At 52.5% G+C, this 20495-nt stretch overlaps 1 protein-coding gene across 1 annotated transcript; it reads left to right on the top strand.

The window, feature by feature from the left end:
• Positions 1–302: 302 nt before the first annotated feature.
• On the top strand, positions 303–13038 carry LOC102460272 (complement C1s subcomponent). The gene is made up of 12 exons (XM_075903564.1): positions 303–453; positions 941–1009; positions 1462–1666; positions 2388–2568; positions 2870–2995; positions 4816–5015; positions 5292–5445; positions 6106–6221; positions 6700–6778; positions 6999–7136; positions 9306–9380; positions 11691–13038. The coding sequence occupies exons 2-12, from the start codon at positions 990–992 to the stop codon at positions 12491–12493; spliced, it is 2097 nt and encodes a 698-aa protein (XP_075759679.1). The 5' UTR covers positions 303–453; positions 941–989; the 3' UTR covers positions 12494–13038.
• The last annotated feature ends 7457 nt before the right edge of the window (positions 13039–20495 follow it).

The following is a 20495-nucleotide window of genomic DNA, read 5'->3' as shown; positions in this document are numbered from 1 at the left end:
TTTTATTGAAAGTGTTCATTGACAGCTTCTCACTGGGACTCCTCCTTCTCCAGAAATCCCCTGGTCTCCACTGACAGTCTCCTGGGAGCGGGGGAGTGTGCGTGTCAGAGATGAATTCCTTCCAGCTGGACTTTCCGCTGCCCTCTCTTTTTGCAAAAGTCACCTGATTTCCCTGAAAACCAACATGTGCTAAGCCAGCCCCGATCCACATGCTCCCACCCAGGGACTCAGCCAAGGGGATTGTGTAACAGGCTTTGGAAATTCCACTGGAAAGAGCAGCATTTGAGGAGAAGCCGGGGTGCCACACTCCACAGCAGGGGGTGCTACAGGACTGTAGTAAAGGCGCAATCCCTTCCCTACCAATCGCCACATGACGGGCTAGGATGTGGTCTGGAGATAGAAAAAAGAGACACAGGACAGGGCGAGAGAAACAGGCAAAGACGGAGAGAGAAGGTAAAAGCTCCAAAACTAACATTAGAAAAGGGCCTGAACAACATTCCCCTTTGCTATTGTTTGGGTTGCTTGGGTCAGAAAGGGGTTAATCTGGGGGCAGTGTCCCCAGACTCGAGCATAGTACAGGGGATTCTGCACTGAAGGGTGGGGTGTCTCAGCAGTGGGGCCACTTTCTACCTTGCGTCAGGACTAATCCAAATACCTCAGCCTGGGGCTTGAGGGTGCTGTGTGATTGAGGGGGGGGGGTGTATGTAACTCAGAGGGGTGCCCTCTCCCCTGAGTCTGTACTGGCCCCCATACTCCACCATGGGGCTGGGGTGTGAGAGAGCAGAAGGTGCTGTTATTTAGAGAGGCAGAGCTTCTCCAGGCATAGGAACTAAAGCTGCTTTGTCAGGTTCCCTTAGCTGGGACATTGAAGCCATTGTCCTGCCCCCCAAACACGCACACACACAGAGCTCACTGATCAAGGCTGTTGTTTTTGCCCCAGTCCTGTCACTCCAAAGTCCAGAAGCTGAGCCTTTCAGGAAGGACACCGGATGGAGCGTTTGTGGAAGTGGTGAGTTGCTGGGTATACAATGGGAGCTTGGCTTATTCGCAAAGCAATGACCAGTGCTGCTCTCCTTGAGTCTTGCATCGGTTCTGGAGTCTGGAGTTATCTACGGCTCTCCCAGATCCCAGAGGGCACGGGATGGGGACAGAGAATAGGACTTAGTTCCCCTGCAAGGACTAACCCCAAAGGGGTGCTGGACTCAACCCCTTTAGCACTCCCAGCACCCAAGGAAGTGGGAGACTGGGGCGGGGGAGGGAGTCAGTGCCCATGTCACACCTGGCAAGAGCTCTGTGTAAGGAGGAAGCCATTTTCAGTGTACCACAGCAAGTCTGCAAAACTCTGGAACTATGCTACATAGTGATCTCCAGAGCCACCCATTGGCACTTTTCTAGTAACCGCTGCCAGATAGCTAGAGGCAGAGCACCCTTGTAACATTGCCTTCCTCTTCCCTCTCTCAGGTGGCTCATCCTCTGTTGCCCTCTGGCCTGGGCTAATGCAGCTCCCATGTACGGCGAGATCCTGTCCCCAAACTACCCTCAGGGATACCCCAATGATGTGAAGGAGTCCTGGGAAATCAGTGTCCCCCCAGGGTTCGGCATCCGCCTCTCTTTCACCCACCTAGACATAGAGCCATCCCAGAACTGCGAGTACGACTCTGTGACGGTACAGTATCCTCTCCACCCCACTCGGGAGCAGAGGGCTGTGGGGCAGGACTGAGGTGCAGCAGAGCTCAGCAGGGCCTGTGGGGAAGAACTGAAGGTCATCAGCAGAGCTATGTATGGGAGCCCAGGCCTGGTATGGGGACCTACTAGCCCTGCCTCGTGCTGAACTGATTGAAGCAGAAATGATTCAGTGCGTCTACACTAGCCATGGCTGAACCAGTCTGAGCTTTGCCTGGCATCCTCATTAGCACTATTTAAATCAATTCAGTTTCAATGCTCTCTGGTCACCCGTTCTCACTACAGGATTATAATTAGAGCTGCCAGCTCCGTTCTCCAGCTGTCTCAGCCACTCCGCCTCTGATCTAGTTTGCCAGCCAAGTGTCCAGTCTCACCTCCCCACTTGCCTTCCAGTTAAGTCCCCCCTTCACTGCCTCCTTTAGAAAAGCTCCACTCCCCGCCGCTGCTAATGTCCCTCTTCCAGTCACTGGCCATGGGAGGTGCTGTGGGCCTTCCTGCTGGCGCCCAAACATTTAGCCTGAAATGGCTCAAAGTTAAGCTCCAGACAACCATAAACCACACAGCGTAACTGGCTGCACAGTACTGAGGGGCTCTGGGAGCTGGAGTGTGGACATGGGACGTGTTGCTGTTGTGCCAAGGGGCTCAGACGTTGACAACCACAACACATTTCCCTCGTGTGACAAGTCTCCTCTGGTCCTCTGCAGATCCTGTCTGGTGGCCATCCTGTCAAGGGCCCGCTCTGTGGGCGAAAGCGCAGCACAGACCCTGCTTCCCCTATCCTGGAAGAATTCTACGCCCCGTATAACCAGCTGACTGTGACTTTCCAGTCAGACTTTTCCAATGAGGAGCGTTTTACTGGCTTTGCTGCCTACTATATCGCAGTGGGTAAGTCCAGGACTGCCTCCACCTCTCTGGAGTGCCCAGTGGCCAGGAGCTTTCGCACAGCAGTGTCCAGGGTCTGGCAGGAGGGAGGGGCTTTGGCAGCAAGAGCTTTCTCCCTGGGGAGACACCCCAGTCGAGTGAGCTTCTCCCCAGCAATGCCAGTCGGCACTCTGCACCAGTGCTTCCGCTCTAGAGTCCTTCTGGCTTGGCAGCAGTGCCTGTTTCCTCCTCTCCTGGACCTGCCCTCTTTCCCTATTTCCTCTCCCCTGCTTGGCTCACTCAGGTGTCCTGTTACCTCTTGCAGATGTGAATGAGTGCACGGATTTCATGGAAGAGACCTGCAGCCACTATTGCAATAACTACATTGGGGGTTTCTTCTGCTCCTGCCCCCCAGAGTACTTCCTGCATGAGGATCAGAGGACATGTGGAGGTGAGGGCCTCACACATACTGTCTCCAACAGCAGGAGGGGGTATAGGCACCACTGATTCTGAACTGGGAGGAGCTTCTCCATCTGTGATCTGGCTCTTAAGGAAATGCACAGGGGATGGTACATGGGAAGGGGATGCAATAGACAAGGAACACAGGACAATAAGCCAGTGGGACACAGAATTGGAATAGCAAAATGATTCACCATCCGCATGTGGGGGAATACAGGCAGTCCCCGGGTTACGTACAAGATAGGGACTGTAGGTTTGTTCTTAAGTTGAATCTGTATGTAAGTGAGAACTGGCGTCCAGATTCAGCCACAGCTGAAACTGATCAGTTTCAACAGCAGCTGAATCTGGACGCCAGTTCCGACTTACATACAGATTCAGCTTAAGAACCCCAGGCGTCCCCAAGTCAGCTGCTGCTGAAACTGATCAGCGGCTGATTCCAGGAAGCCCGGGGCAGAGCAACTCTGCCTCGGGCTTCCTGTAGTCAGCGCTGGTCAGTTTCAGCAGCGGCTGTCTTGGGGACACCTGGGGCAGAGCAGCTTGGGTGCTGCTTGGTTGCTCCAGTAGCGCCGCGCCTCGGCGCTACTGGACCAACCCAGTAGCACCCAAGCTGCTCTGCCCCAGGCATCCTGATTCAGCCGCTGCTGAAACTGACCAGCAGTGGCTGAATCAGGACGCCTGGGGCAGAGCAGCTAGGGTGCTGCCGGGTTGGTCCAGTAGCGCCCAGAGCGGCACTACGGGACCAACCAGCAGCACCCCAGCTGCTGTACTGCAGGCGTCTGGAGCAAAGCCGCAGAGCACGGGGGCAGCGGGACAGCCCAGATGCGCCGTGGCTGTCCTGCTGCCCTTGGGCTCCGCGGCTTTGCTCTGCTTTGCTCCCCATCTCCCTGGTCTGCAGAGACGTGTCTGGGCTGTCCGCTGCCCGCGTGCTCCGCGGCTTTGCTTCCTCTCCCTGGTCTGCTGGAGACCAGGGAGACGGCCCCATTCATAACTGCGGATCCGACATAAGTCGGATCCGCTTAACTCGGGGACTGCCTGTAGCGCTAAACAATGGGAGGCAACAAAGAAGGAAGGAGACCAGTAAATGGGAAGTTTGCAAAGTGTTTTTGCTTCCAGAGAGGCCAGTGCAGTTTTGGGAGTTGCACCGGGGGAGGTGTTCTTCCTGGAGCAGGAAGTGTCAATACAGTGCTGAGAAGACCCCACTGAGACACTGTGCTCAGTCACAGGAGAGAGTCTTGGGGGCCTCACATCCCAGCCCTTCTTCATAGAGCTCAGGGGAGACCTCACCTGGGGTACTGGAGACAACAATAGGATCCTTAATTGTAGAAAGAGTGTCAGACCGAAGGAGCTTAATGTGGAGCCCAAAATGCGCAGGGAGCCAGAGGGTTACATTCCAAGTGCTACACCTTGCCAGCTAGGCAAAGCCCTTGTTGGCTGGGCCACGCAAGCCTTGTGTGCAGGTGTGGGAGGGGCACACCTCAGAAAGGAAGGGGGATTGTTTCTGGAAGGCTGAAGAGGGAGAACCAGGGAAAAGGGGTGTGTGTGAGATTGAACCAAAGGAGAGGTACTGAGGTGCAACCCCCCCATTCCAGGGAGATCTGTGCCACTGTCTCCCCAAATGAAGCACCACAGCTCAGGACACTAAGAAATGGGCTGCCCAGAAAGTGGGTGGGAGCACAGACCTCTCTGGATGCACCCCAGGGAGAGACGAGCTCTAATTTCTGGCTGGTGCAGGGTTTCAGCATGATTAATGCAAGGGGCTTGCCCCTCATCTCCCTTCCTGACCTCCCTGTCCACGTTCCTTCCTCACCCTAGTGAACTGCAGTGGGAATGTATTCACGGAGCTGTCAGGGGAGATCTCCAGCCCCAACTACCCTGATGAATACCCTGAAAGCGCGCGCTGTAAATTCCGTGTGGTCCTGGAGCCGGGCTACCGTGTGGTGCTGAACATCAGGAGTGGGGACTTTGATGTGGAACCAGCTGACAACGAAGGGAACTGCCCCGACAGCTTAACGGTAGGTGGTGGGAAATAGAGAGGAGATCCCCTTCCTCTGCTCACCCTTTGTCCCAGCCAGGTTCCCCTAGAGGTTTCCCTCTCCTTGCACTCAGGGTTCCCCCCTTCCTGGTTACCCCTCATCCCAGATGTGCCCCCTAGAGATTTCCTTCCCCTCACTTGTATAGCCTGTAAAAATTCCCCTCACACCCTTTGACTGCCTTTCTCTCTCTCTCTCTCTCTCTCCCCTGCTTTTCTCTTCCAATTTCTCATTGGTTCCTGTTTATTATTTTCCCAGTTCACAGATGGACAACAACATTTTGGTCCCTATTGTGGCAACACATTCCCAGGGCCTTCAGAAATTAAAAGCAGGAGCAATATTCTTGACATTGTCTTTGAAACAGACAAAACGATACAAAAGAAAGGCTGGAAAATGCGCTACTCTGGGGACCGTAAGTAAATCCTTTTCTAGGCTGGGAAAAGATTCGCTCTGCTGCTCTCGGAGGAGAGGATGGATAGGTGGCTTGGTAAGCAGATCCCTGTGGTTGGGGGACAGGGCGATCACTGGCTAGGACTCTAAGGCTGTGTCTAGACTACATGCCTCTGTCGGCAGAGGCATGTAGATTAGACACATAGGCAAAGGCAAATGAAGCCGCGATTTAAATGATCACGGCTTCATTTACATTTACATGGCTGCCGCGCTGAGCCGACAAACAGCTGATCATCTGTTTGTCCGCTCAGCGCGCTAGTCTGGACACTCCCCTGCCGACATCAAAGCCCTTTGTCGCAGCCCCGTTATTCCTCGTGGGATGAGGTTTACCGGGACTACCGACAAAGGGCTTTGATGTCGGCAGGGGAGCGTCCAGACTAGCGCGCTGAGCGGACAAACAGCTGATCAGCTGTTTGTCGGCTCAGCGCGGCAGCCATGTAAATTTAAATGAAGCCGTGATCATTTAAATCGCGGCTTCATTTGACTTTGCCAAAACAACAAATCTACATGGCTCCGTCGACGGAGCCATGTAGTTTAGACGTACCCAAAGAGTGAAAGGTGGGAAAGGAGAAGGAATGAGTCTCAAACCGATCAGTCACTGACACACTCTTTCCTCCCAAAGCAATACCCTGTCCCCAGAGTGTCACCCCGAACTCTGTGCTTGACCCCCTGAAGGACAAGTACAGCTACAGGGACTATGTGACGGTGACCTGCGTGAAAGGTTATGAGGTTGTGACGGTAAGCTCCCTCCAGTCCCTTCCCCTCAGATGCCCAGATGTCCCTGTTCACTTCTCAGTGTCTCGCCCAGACTCTCCGAAGCGCCGTCTCCTTCCCCTGCCCAGCAAGGAAATGAGGGCCAGGCCCCAAAAACCCAACAGGGAGAGAACATGTTGTGTGCTGATCTCATCCCAGAAGTTCTTGACCAAATGGGGAGCCCTCCCCCCGCAGCTCTGGAGGGCTTCTGGATGCCCTCATGGTCATGGAACAAGATGCTGCTGTGGCCGATGAGACCATTGGGCCTGCTTAGCCCCATGTCACACCTTCCGCCCCCCTGCAGACAGGTCAGGCCGGTAGCCTTGTCTGGCTCAGCACTCTGCCTCCTTCTGTACCTAGCTGCTGTGCAGACACCCCTGCCTATCGTGAAACCCCCCGCTGGGAAGTTCAGTCCTGTTACATTTCTCTCTCGGTAGCTGACACACACTCTGCTTTCTCTCAGCCCCAAGACAGCCTGCCAGCCTTTCAGGCCAGATGCCAGAGCAATGGAGAATGGAGCAACTCACACTACAAATGCGTCCGTAAGCGTCTCGTTCCTGTGCGGCTACCGGTGACTGGAGATGGGGTCTGGGCCTATCAGCGCTTGTCCCAGCCTGGCCTTACACCTGGGGGAAAGGGTGACCCACGGGGGATGGGAATGGGATCTGAGCCTACCCAGTGAGGAGTGAGGTGCTGCCGCGGTTCCTGGTGAGCCAGTAGGGGTGCCCCTTTGATAACCAGCCTTTGTGTCTTTCTCTGCAGCTGTGGACTGTGGTCCCCCTAGCATTATTGCCAATGGCAAAGCCACCTACAAGCCAGGATCTGAGGAGACTCTGTACGGAGCCACTGTCCGCTATGTCTGTGAAGAGCCTTACTACGCTCTGCAAACCCGCGGGGACGGTAGGCATTCCCCAGCCCCCTCACATCCTCCTGGCATTACAGGCCCAGAAAGAGTCTTGTCTAACTGCTGTATTCTGACTGCCCCCATCAGACCCCTGGCCTGCAGCTGGGCTGATATTCTCAGGGAAGCCTGAACTGGGTGTTGTAGCCCAGCCGCACCCAGATGGAATCCCCGTGTTGAGTGGGCTTGTAGCCGACAGCCCTGTGAAATGGCCACTGGCCACTGTGCTGGCCACACTGCTGCTGACTGGGCTGTTCTCCCTCCTTTGCACAGGACTCTCTCCCTTCCCACGCATTAACTGGATGAAAAATTAGCTAACTGATAGGTCTCAGAAGGGGAGAGCTGGCAGGTTTCCACTGGGGGTCCCACAGACATTGGTTTCTGACCTGATGTTTTTTAGGCTTTTTATCAGTGAGCTGGAAGAAAACATGAAATCGTCACTGATAAAGGTTGGAGATGACACACAAATTGGGGCCATGGTAAATAATGAAAAGGACACGTCATTGATACACCATGACCTGTCCCAGCAAATGTAACTGTACACACTAGACACAAAGAAGGTAGGCTGCACTTGTAGGGTGGGGGATTGTAGCCTAGAAAGCCATGGTCCTGACAAAGACATGGGGGTCATTGTGGAGAACTGAACTTCCAGTGTGACGCTGTGTGAGCTAACATGATCCTTGAATGCATAAATGGGAATACTGAATAGCTGTAGGAAGATTGTATTACAGACTATTAGAGGGGTAGCCGTGTTAGTCTGAATCTGCAAAAAGCAGCGAGGAGTCCTATGGCACCTTATAGACTAATCGAAGTGTTGGAGCATAAGTTTTCGTGGGCAAAGACCCACTTCGTCAGATGCATGTCATGTATTACAGACTGAACCTCTCTACTCCAGCACCCTTGGGACCTGACCGGTGCTGGACCAGAGAATTTGCTGAACCACGAGAAGTGAATATTGTCTAGCAGCATCACCAGTACTGCCACTGCTTGATAGGCTCTTAGGGTATGTCTACACTTGCACCCTAGTTCGAACTAGGGATGAAAATGCAGGTATTCAAAATAGTCAATGAAGCGGAGATTTAAATATCCCGCACTTCATTAGCATGATCTCGCCGGCGCATTACTCCTAATGCCAGCTGTTTCAAAAGTGAAAGTGTGAGCTGGGACACGTTAGTTTGAACCAAACCCCTTGGTTCGAACTAATGTTACTCCTCAAAAAATGAGGATTAAGGGGTCCAGTTCCACTACTGGAATAGGGGGTCCAGTTCTGTGTTCCTAATACGTTAGAGGTTGCTGAATTGGAGCATTCAGAGAAGGGCTATGAGAATGATTAAAAGTAGGGAAAGTATGTCTTAGTGTTAGGTCTGAGGAGTACAATCTATTTAACATCACAAAGAGAAGGTTAATAGGTGACTTGACCTCAGTCTATACGTTGGGGTGGAGAACCTTTTTTGGGACAGGGGCCACTCACCCATAGAAAGATTAGTCAGGAGCCACACAAGTAAAACACCATGCCCCCTACCCCCCACCTCTCACTCATATGGCCCCTGACTGGAAAGAAGAAAGGCACATCCCACATTCCCCTCACAAACCAGAGCTTGCGGGAGTAGCCTAGTACATTTTGTGTGCTCCATACCCGTGGTGAGATTGAATGACAGCACAGATTTCCCAATGCTGGGTGGGACCTTGAGCCTCAGGGGGCTGGATCCAGGCAAGCCGGGGGCTGGACGTGGCCTTTGGGTCTGAGATTCCCCCTGCCACTATAAGTACCCCCATGTGGACCAGAATTTGGATAACAGAATCTTCAGTCTTACATCCCAAAGTATAACGAGATCCAGTAGCTGGACATTTAAGCCAGACACATTTGTACTGGAAATAAGGCAACTTTTTAACAAGCTGGGGAACTAATCCATTGGAACAACCGACCAAGGGCCATTCTGGCTTCTCCATCACAGGCAATTTTAAAATCAAGATTGGATGTTTGTCTAAAAGATCTGTTCAAGCCCACAAGGGAAATAATAAATCAAGCAAAGTCCCATGGCCTGTGTTTTGCAGATCAGACAAGGTGATCACAGTCATCCCTTCCGGCTACAGTTCCCCTGAGCTCTTGGTCACATGCTCATGGTGTTTTGTACTGAAAGCCTTTCCATGTTTCTGTGTTTTTCAAGGGCAGTATCAGTGTGCAGACAATGGGAAATGGGTCAGCGAAGAGATGGGAACAGAGCTTCCAGTGTGTGTCCCAGGTATCACAAAGAACTGTCTGTGTTTGTGTGCACGTGCACACATGTCTCAGATTTGTGTGTGTGTGTGTGTGTGTGTATAACACTTCTCTCTAATTTAAAGACAGCTGACCCAATCTGCCTGAAAAATTGCTGGTTCCTTTCCTAGGGTGGGATTTGACTGAGTAATTTGAGTCACATTAGAGTGGGTGTTTCTGAGATTGGTGGATTCCTGAGAAAGATCAGAGGGAGAAGCTGGCCTGTACATAAGCTCTATTGGTCTTCTAGTGAGCCAAAACAGGTCTCACCACAGACAGTATTTGACCCTGATGCCTCAGTTTCCCTGCTCTTGGCTATGCTGGTGCTCAAGTTTTAGCTGTTCAAACAAATTAAAATTCATCCCCTTCCAGCAGGTAAACAAAAAGGCTCAATGTCCCCAGCAACCTCCCGCTGGGTCTTCCCCAGTTTAGTCAGATGCATCCTCCCCAGGCCACAAACCCTTTCCACACTCTCTGGGCTGCAGCTTCTCTTGCAGCCCTCTCCTGGGCTCAGCAGCTCATTAAGGGTACGTCTAAACTACATGGCTCCATCGACGGAGCCATGTAGATGAGGCGGGATGACAAAGGGAAATGAAGCGGCGATTTAAATAATCGCTGCTTCATTTAAATCAAAATGGCCGCCGCACTGAGCCCATCAGCTGTTTGTCGGCACTGCGCGGCAGTCTAGACGGGGATCTGCTGACCCCAGAACCCTTTGTTGGCAGATCCTGTAAGCCTTGTTTCACGAGGGATAAATGATCTGCCGACGAAGGGCTCTGGGGTCAGCAGATCCCCATCTAGACTGCTGCGCTGTGCCAACAAACAGCTGATCGGCACAGCGTGGCGGCCATTTTGATTTAAATGAAGCAGCGATTATTTAAATCGCCGCTTCATTTCCCTTTGTCGTCCTGCCTCATCTACATGGCTCCGTCGATGGAGCCATGTAGTCTAGACACACTCTAAGGCTGTGTCTAGACTGGCAAGTTTTTCCGCAAAATCATCTGCTTTTGCGGAAAAACTTGCCAGCTGTCTACACTGGCTACTTGAATTTCCGCAAAAGCACTGACTATCTCATGTAAGATTGTCAGTGCTTTTGCGGAATACTGTTCTGCTCCCGTTCGGGCAAAAGTCTTTTTCCGAAAAACTTTTGCGCAAAAGGGCCAGTGTAGACAGCAGAGAGTTGTTTTCCGCAAAAAAGCCCCGATCGTGAAAATGGCGATCGGGGCTTTTTTGCGGAAAAGTGCGTCTAGATTGGCCACGAACGCTTTTCTGCAAAAAGTGCTTTTGTGGAAAAGCGTCCTGCCAATCTAGACGCTCTTTTCCGAAAATGCTTTTAATGGAAAGCTTTTCCATTAAAAGCATTCCGGAACATCATGCCAGTGTAGACGTAGCCTAAGAGTTGTTGGAGCAGGGCAATAGGAGGCATATTCTGCCCACCTTTGCTGGAAAGCCCAGCCTAGACCCCTAAGAAATGGTAAAGTGTTAACTCTCTGCAACCCAGACTACCCTGAATATCCTCTCTCAGGGCCGCCCCTTTCATCTTAAGCAGGAGCTGTTCCTGCCTCTTGCTACAGTTAGCTCCAGACAGGCCTTTTCCTCTGGCTGGTATGGAGACCATTTTTTCCCAGGGCTCCTGCAGGTGGGTCTCTCACCAGTGACTCATTCTGCAGGCTCCCTCTGATAGGATTTGCATACGAAGGACAAAAGATCAAAGTAAATATGTGTAAAATCAGTGTATATTTCAGACTCACACAGTCTTTATATACATTATCTAGAAGAGTAGGTTTGTCTGATTTAATGTTTCCTATGGCTGGTAGCAAATACTCCCTTACAAAGAAATCAATATATTGAAAATGTAGAAAAACATCAAAATATTTGGAATACTAGAAGACTTATCCTGTGTTTCCCGGGTCCTTCAGGGCAGGGAGATGGCAAAGTGGGGCTGAAGGAGTCAGGGCAGTGCCTTTGGGATTCTATTCTCCCCCAGCCTCACCTCAGCTGCCAGGGGCCATCACTTCCCCCGAGACCCTCTGGCCGGCAGGGCTTCTCTTTCCCCTCAGTTCCCCTGCCAGCAGGAGCCCTTTCTGTCCCCCTATTCCTTATATTTTCTTTCCTGTAAATTTTGGATGCAAATGATTTGACACAGTGCTGCCGCGGACACGGGTTATGTTGAACCAGGGTGGTATCAAGGAGGCAGGTGAGAGGGGACTATGGGGTTGTCAGTGATGTACAGACAGCACTGCCCATCAAGTGGTAATTCTCCTATTGTGTCTCTCCCTTTCTCTTTCCCTTCTAGTCTGTGGGTTCCCCAGTACGCCCATCCAGGATCATCAGAGGATTTTTGGGGGCACTCGTGCTAAGACAGGCAACTTCCCCTGGCAGGTCTTATTCCCAAGCCCCCGGGGAGGTGGGGTACTCATTTCTGAGCGGTGGGTGCTGACTGCGGCGCATGTGCTGGATGACTCAAGAGGCAAGTCCACAATGTACGCTGGCGCGATCAACATCCGCCATCAATCCCAGGATGAGGAGGCCGTTCAGCTGGAGCAAGACAAAGTGTTCATTCACCCCGGCTGGACAAAGGTGGCAGACCCAAACACTCGGACGAATTTTGATAACGACATTGCCCTGGTGAGGCTGATGGAACCGGTGAAGATGGGCCCCAGGATCTCACCACTTTGCCTCCCTGGTGCCTCCCCTGAGTATGAGCTGACAGACGGCAGAGTGGGCTACATATCCGGCTGGGGCCGCACAGAGAAGCGAGACAGAGTCCAGCATCTCATGATGGCCCAGATCCCCGTGGTCACCATGGAAAAATGCCGCAATGTGAAGCCGGAATCACTTGCTGATGCCACCACTTTCCACTTCACTGAGAACATGATCTGTGCAGGAGGTGGCAGGAAGGACAGCTGTGCCGGAGACAGTGGCGGAGCCTTTGCCATCACAGATCCCCGCAATGAGACTCGGTACTATGTAGGGGGGCTAGTCTCCTGGGGACCACAGTGTGGCACATACGGCCTTTACACCAGAGTGGGGCGCTACCGAGATTGGATCTTGGAGACCATGCGCCAATATGGGGAGGCCAAGGAGTCGCAGGAATAGACCCTTCCCACGCTAGGACCCTGCCATCTCACCGGGCACCAGGTGCTGAGGTCAGATGTCCCAGCAGATCGGCTGACCTTTCATCCCATCTGCTCTGTGCACCAGCCCAGCCCATTGTGGCTGTGCCAGAGTGGGGAGTCATGAGCAATGGGGTCTCTGTTCCACGGGAACTATGTCAGGGAAAAACTTCTCTCTTCCCTCCTCCTCTGGCATTGCCTGAACAGGAGCAGAGAGCATTCTGGGTAAAGAGACCCCCCACACTCACCTTTTCCCAGAACATTCTTTGCTCCGGGTCCTCAGTTTTCAGAGGGAGCTAGTCATGCCCCATCCACATGAAAGCTCTGCTGTGGAATCCCATCAATGGGGGCAATAGGGGGAAATAGCTGGTCCCCAAGGAGTAGGGTCAGAGCCTGGCCAGCCAACAGAAGAAGGGCGGTTCCTTCTCCTCAGTGGAACAACAGAGGGCCACTGACTTCTGACTCATGTATTCTCATGTATTCTCCGTTCCACTCAATATCTAACTGCATTAAAGGATCACCAAGTCACCTCCCTGTGTGTGCTGACTCCTTTCTTCTCAGACTAGACGTAGGTTCCCAATTCAGGTGACCCATCTCCCCCTCACTCCCATGCTGATGTAAGTAGTGTCTGAACCATTGCTTCCAGTGCAGCCAGCTGAAAGGGAAAGGATTCCTGGTGTGGGTAGGCTCATTCAGTTGTTTAGCCCTGCAAGGTATTCAACTGTGGATATGTAAATACAGCTCATGCTGGAATAGGAAAGAGATCCTAGGTGTGGTTATGTAAATCTAGTTCAGCCAGTGCTATAATCTTGATAGATGGTCAATTGTTGGAAAGGAATGTTGTTGTGTATTGTCACTAATTTGGCTGTTGGGGGGGGGGGTCGCACAGGCCATATTGACCATAGATGTAGGAATTGTAAAATATGACACCAGTGCTTTCAGGAGAGACACTGTCATTGCGAAGAGTGTCAGGTGGATAAGCGTCCCCCTTCCAGACTCAAGTGGATTGGACTGGGGGGGGGGGGGGGGAAGGAGAGGGGGGAAGGAGCTTGAACCAGCAGGCTACATGCGCTCTAGGCATGAGCTGTAAGACTTGTTCAACCTGTCTTTCTCTCCGCCACTCATCCCTCCACCCCTGGTTCTAAGGGTAGACCTAAAACAGACTCCATAAGGAGTCTCTTTTTTATTTTGAAATATTATTCCAGTGGGAGCTGGAATTTTTTGGCCAGCCGAGGTGGCGGGACAAGAGCTGCAATCACTGAGAAACTGACAAAGAGCTGAAATCACTAGGTTTGGCCCTGAGCCAAACTATGGAAGCAGCAGCTAACAGGTGCAGGTGGACAGCATGGTGGCTGGCAGGAGCAGTGGGGAGAGGCCAACAGAGGGGGTGAGATGTCTCATATCCCCATGCCCTCCAAAGGTGGGAGGTGAGGTCTGAAAATCATCCCTGAGCTCTGATCTGCCCTGACCAAAGACAGCCATTGTGAGTGGGGTGCAGAGAAGGGTTGGGCATGTGAATGGGACACTTACATTGCTCAACTTGTGGACCTGAGAGCCAAAGGAGATTGCTCAATCCACTTGAGCTGGGACGTTTACTCCTAGGATGGTTCTGAACTCTGTCTGGGGTGTTTTCCCAAGTTAATGCCACGCTACTTCTCTCCCTCTTTCATTAAAAGTTTCTTTTCTACGCTTAGACTCTGCATGCGCATGGGGAAGCATTGCTTCGCAGAGGCGCCCGGGGGTGTGTCAATTTCCCAGGCTACTGGGTGGGGTCTCAAGCCAGTTCTGTGTGAGTTGGGTGAAAAGGAACCCCTAGATACTGAACCCGGCCCTGGCTGCTGCCGGAGCTATCTGGCAGGAGGGTTACGCTAATAGCTCTAGGCATTTAAAAGCTGTTGCACAATGTACAGGAAAACTCATCACTGCTAGTCCTATTGTACATTTTGCCGGGTTTGTGGTTAGGCCAGCTTCCCTTAAGGTGTCCAGTACAGCCGCCACCTTCTCTAAATGTGTGTCCCAGTCTAGGGTGTGGATGATGACATCATCAAGATAAGCAGCCGCATATGTACGGTGAGGGCGCAATAGCTTGTCCATAAGTCACTGGAATGTTGCAGGGGCCTGATGTAATCCAAACAGGAGGACGGTGTACTGATATAGGCCCTCGGGGGTGGCAAAGGCTGTCTTCTCTCTGGCTTCCCTGGCTTTCTTACAATGGGGGTTATCTGCGCGATCCTGTCCTTCATCTGCAGGACATGCTCTACAATATTGAGTTCTTGGTTTGTCTGCTCCTCCCAGGTCTCTTTGGCAAGGTCTAGAAGGCCTCAGGGGTTTCGCCCATATATCAGTTCAAATGGGGAAAAACCTGTGGACGCCTGTGGTACTTCTCGAATGGCAAACATGAGTTATGGGAGTAGGTCATCCCAATCTTTCCTGTCCCGACTCACTACCTTCCAAATCATGTCCTTGAGGGTGAGGTTGAACGGCTTGACGAGGCCGTCCGTCTGCGGGTGGTATACTGATGTCCTCAGAGCCCGTATGTGGAGTAGTGCACACAGGTCCTTCATTAACTTAGACACAAAGGGAGTACCCTGATCGGTTAGGATCTCCTTGGGTATCCCCACCCTCGAGAAGATTTGAACTAACTCCCTGGCTATTGTCTTAGAATGGGTATTTCTCAAAGGTACTGCCTCAGGGTATCGGGTGGCGTAGTCTAGGACCACTAATATGTTCCGGTGTCCTTGGGTTGACTTTTCTAATGGGCCCACTAGGTCCATAGCGATGCGTTCAAAAGGGACTTCAATAATAGGTAGGGGTATCAGTGGGGCTGTCAGGTGTGGCTGGGGCCCATGAAGCTGGCATTCGGGGCAAGAGGCACAATACCGCTGAACCTCCATATATACCCCGGGCCAGTAGAACCTTCCTAAAATCTGATCTAGGGTCTTCTCAACTCCTAGATGACCCCCAAATAAATGACTGTGTGCTAGGTCCAGCACGGCTCGCCGGTGATTCCGAGGCACCAAGAGCTGTTCCACCTCCTGTCCGGGGCCTGGCAACACTCGGTACAGTAGACCCCTCTTGATAATGTAATGAGGTCTAGGGCCCTTGAGCCTTCCTTCTACGGGGATCCTGTTTACTTCAACTACCTCTTTACGAATGTTTTGATACAGCGGGTCATTGGCCTGGTCCTGTCCAACATTTTCAAGCGAGGGCCCTATCTGCCTGGGGTCTGGGGAACCTTCGGCCTCTTCCATCCCAGGGGGCCCTGCTGAGTTAGGCCCAGCCTCAGGCTCATTTACCTCTCTCAGTGCTTCATTATCAGTTGGCTCAGTTCCCCCCCGGCCAGGGCCTGCCTTAGGTTCTGGGTCAGAATTCGAGTACCCAGTTTCTTGGCTGCCCTCCTTTTCCGCTTTGATTTCGGGGTTTCCCAGGCTCAGAAAATAGGTCTGGGAAAATTCGTGAAAACTTGGGAGGAGGCTCTCTTCCTTTCCCTCAGTTGTAGGGAGCAGGTCACTAAATCCAGGGAAGTCCCGCCCAATCACAACTGGATATGGGAGCCTCGAAATTACCCCCACTGCAACCATGGTGACATTCCCCTGGATCTCTGTTTGTACTGGGACAACAGGGTAATAATTGACATCTCCATGGACACAGGAGATCCCTGTGTGCTTGGCATGGGTCAGCTGGTCTGGTTCCATCAGCTGCCCAGAGACCAATGTGACGGCGCTCCCTGAGTCCACCAGGGCCATAGTCTTTATTCCATTCATCTTAATGGGTTTGGTGTACAGATGGGGGGCTATTGCTATGCCTGTCAAATTTATGAGATTGCAGGGGCCTCCCAGGTCTCCTAGGTCACACTGAATGGGTTCTGTTATGTTTGGACAGTGCGTCGCTATATGCCTAATCTCCCCGCATGCGTAGCATCGATATCCTGCCTGGGGCATCCCCCTATTTCTTGGGATACTGGGTTTTACCCCATGATCTTCCTGCCCCTGGTCCCCAAGTCCCTTTATGGCCTCTGGCTGCTCTTCTGTCTCCCTCTTCCCCGGCCAAGTTTTATTCGAGGGTTCAGAGCCACAGGCCTTTGGGGCTAGTCCAATTCTCTTGTCTCTCCAGACTTCTTTGCTGAGGGGTTGGTTGCAAGAGTCCTTTAGTCATTAATTGTCTTTCCATGAGGGCTACCATGTCGTCATATGAGGAGGGTTCATTCTGGCTGACCCTGGCTCGCAGATCAGATGGTAGGCCCCTCATAAACCGGTCCAGGACAATAATTTCCACAATCTTCTCCGGGTTGTAGGTCTCCGGCTACAACCATTTTTGGGCCAAGTGGATCAGATCAAATAGCTGTGCCCTTGGTGCTCTGACCTCCCCTATCACCACTCATGGAACCTTTGGGCGAGGATCTCAGTCTTCAGCTAGGGATACTCAGTGGCGGCCTCCTCCGGCATGTCGAAATAGGCCTTCTGGGCCTCACCACACAGAAATGGGGCCAGGATGCTGGCCCACTGGGCTCGGGGCCAACCTTCCTATAGGGCTGTCCTCTCAAATGCCAAGAGGTAAACCTCCACATCATCCTCCTTTGCCATTTTCTGGAGGAAACTGCTGGCCTGAAGGGACCGTGCTCCATCTGAGCCATGCACCTGAGTGGTCAGAGCCTTCATCTGCATTATTATCTCCTGCAAGGTGGCTCAATCCTGGGCAGCCTGGTTCATCAGCAGCTGGTTAGTTTCCTGCTGTGGTCATACTGACTCCTGCTGGGCAGCCATCTGAGCCCGGATAGCTTCTTGCTGTGCTGCAGTGACTTGTATGAGGGCCCTTACTACGTCCTCCATTTTGTTTTTCTCCTGTCTTAGTAGGGTGGCCTAGTCTGTCTTGGGTGGGTCCGCTTCAAGGTCTCACTTGCAGCAAAATATCCCACCCCTGGCACCACATGTGGCAGGGTCAGTCCCACTCCAAGGCCCCTGACCCCTGTTCAGCCCACTGTCCCACAGTCTAGAAGTCACAGTATATGGCTCACTCGCCTTGGTTTGAGATTTGTTGTCTCCCTGTAGTCTTTTAACAAGATCAGTGCTGTTCTCTTGGCTCCTCCGGTGTCTTTTTCTCTCGCCAAACTCCTCCTCCACTCTCCAAAAGTCCTTCACAGCTCTCCAAACTCTCTCAGGGTATGTCTACACTGCCACCCTAGTTCGAACTAGGGTGGCTAATGTAGGCATTTGAACTTGCAAACGAAGCCCAGGATTTAAATATCCCGGGCTTCATTTGCATGTTCCTGGGTGCTGCCATTTTTAAATGCCCCATAGTTCAAACTACCTGCCCACGGCTACACGTGGCATGGACTAGGTAGTTCGAATTAAAGCTCCTAATTTGAACTACTGTTAAACCTTCTTGCAGGAGAAATACTTTTCTGTTAAAAGTATTTCCGCAAAATCATGCCAGTCTAAACGCAGCCCTGTAGTCTAGCCTTGCTGGGTTGAGGACAGGATGTGTAGGGTCTGGGATGGGAATGAGGGATTTGGGTGTGGGAAGGGGTGAGAGGTGCAAGCTCTGGGAGGAAATCTGGATGCAGGAGGAGGTGGAGAAGGGGACGCTGGCTCAGGGAGGGAGCTCCAGGCTGGGCAGTGTTGGGGTACTAAGCAAGCCATTGGTTTGTGGATGTGAGGGTGCAGGAATTTGGGTTGGGGTATGTGAAGGGCTCAGGGCAGGGAATTCCAGTGTACAGATATGGGTGTGGGGTAAGCGGGAGTGCAGGAGTGGCTGTGGCCCCAATTGGGGATTTGTTGGCCAGGCTTCATTTTTAAATAAAATACTATGTCAAACACAAAAAGTTTCTGCATTGTCTTTATTTACAAGAAGGGAAGGGAACCTGTCTTGAGTCAGGGGTCACTGACCCACAGAAAAGTCAGTTGGGAGCAGGGGACATGGTATGGAAGGATGCCAGTAGGGGCAGGGTTCTGCGGCTGGGGGCAGAGGAGAGGGAACAGGGTGCGGGGGGGGGGGGGGAGGAGGGGATAGGTTTCTGCAGCGGGAGGCACGGTGCCAGGGGGGCAAGTTTCTGCAGGGGATGACAGGGGGACAGTTCTGTGGCTGGGGGCAGGGGAGAGGGAATGGGGGCAGGAGGGTGGGGGACAAAGTTCTGGGGCAGGTCTCCACCAAACCTATGATTCTATGACTCTAATACCGATCGCAAAGTGTTTGAGGCCCCCCCCATACTCTCTCCACCTCCAAGAAGTAGCCCACACCGACGCTACCTCCAGTGACAATGGAGGTAGTGCCGGCTTCCTGCAGGGTGTGGGGGAAGTCACTTCCCCTCCCCCAAACAGCCAGTGCACTACTTGAAAAGCTGGGTCTGTCATGTGCCGGGGACTTTCTTCCCCCTGCTGCCTTCTTGTGCAGAAGGGGGGCGAGGAGGAGATTAGGAGTCCCTGGACTGTGCCAGGTCCAACTCGTTAGGAAGCATGCACCCTGCTCCTCCGCTCCCATGACAGCTGTATGCTGCCTGAAATGCTGAACCTGGTGCAGTCCCTGGACTCCTAGGGAATGTCTACACTACCCCCCTAGTTCGAACTAAGGGGGGTAATGTAGTCATACGGAGTTTCAAATGAAGCCCGGGATTTGAATTTCCCGGGCTTCATTTGCATGAAGCCGGCCGGCGCCATTTTTAAATGCCGGCTAGTTTGGACCCCGTGCCACGCGGCTACACGCGGCACGGACTAGCTAGTTCAGATTAGGCTTCCTAATCCGAACTAGCTGTACGCCTCGTGGAACTAGCTAGTCCATGCCGCGTGTAGCCGCGCGGCACGGGGTCCAAACTACCCGGCATTTAAAAATGGCGCCGGCCGGCTTTATGCAAATGAAGCCCGGGAAATTCAAATCCCAGGCTTCATTTGCAACTCCGTATGACTACATTACCCCCGCTAGTTCGAACTAGGGGGGTAGTGTAGACATACCCCCACTCCCTCTACCCCCTCAAGCAGGAAGGCAGCAGGGGGAAGGAAATTCCAGTGTGTGACAGACCCAGCTTTTCAGGAAATGCACCGGCTGTTTGGGGGAGGGGAAGATCAGCCAGTGTACTTCCTGAAACCCCAGACCTGGCATGCAGCTGTAGGATCCCCAGGTATCACCCCGAGCTGTCCCTGTCCCCTCCTCTGGCCAGACCCCATGATTACTCTCTCCCAGCCTCCACCAGCACCCTGGCTTCTGCTCCAGGACTCACCAGCACCCTGCCCCAGCACCCTGCCTCAGCCTCCACCAGCACCCTGTCCGCACACCCTGCTCCAGAACCCACTAGCACCTTGCCTCAGCCTCCACTAGCACCCTCTCCCAGCACCCTGTCCCAGCACCCACCAGCACCCTGCCCCAGCACCCTGTCTCCTGCCCAAACTCCCACCAGCACCCTGCTCCCTCCCTCCCTCCTGGACAGACACCTCCCCAGCCTAGAGCCCCCTCCCTGAGCCAGCATCCCCTTCTCCACCTCCTCCTGCACCTAAATTCCCACCCCAGATCCTGCACCTCCTGTATCAACCTAGTGAGAGTGTATAAGGGATGGGGACAGCAAATGATGGAGAAAAGAAGAACAGAGAGGGCAGGGTTTCAAGGAAAGGGTGGGATCTTGGGGAAGGGATGGGGTAGATCTTGGCTTGTCCTGACATTTAAAAAGTGATCTTGAGTGTAAAAAGGTTGGCGACCCCTGCTCTAATCAGTGAGTAGGTCTATATGTTATCACCTTCTGGAGGTCAGGGCTAATTGTATTAGTGATCAAGAATTAAATTTGATGGGCTTACATTCACAGTAAGGGCATATCTACACAACAGCATTATTTCAAAATAACTCATGTTATTTCTAAATAACAAGGTGAGAATCTACACAGCAAGCCCATTATTTCAAAATAATTTCAAAATAACAGGCTTCTTATTCCGAATTCTGTAACCCTCCTTTTACAAAGAATAACACCTATCTTGAAATAAATAGGGGGTGTGTAGGCAGCACAG

Source organism: Pelodiscus sinensis, chromosome 1, assembly GCF_049634645.1.
Source record: "Pelodiscus sinensis isolate JC-2024 chromosome 1, ASM4963464v1, whole genome shotgun sequence".
NCBI lineage: Eukaryota > Metazoa > Chordata > Testudines > Trionychidae > Pelodiscus > Pelodiscus sinensis.
Note: the sequence above shows the minus strand (reverse complement) of the source record. Positions and strands in the feature narration are given on the sequence as shown.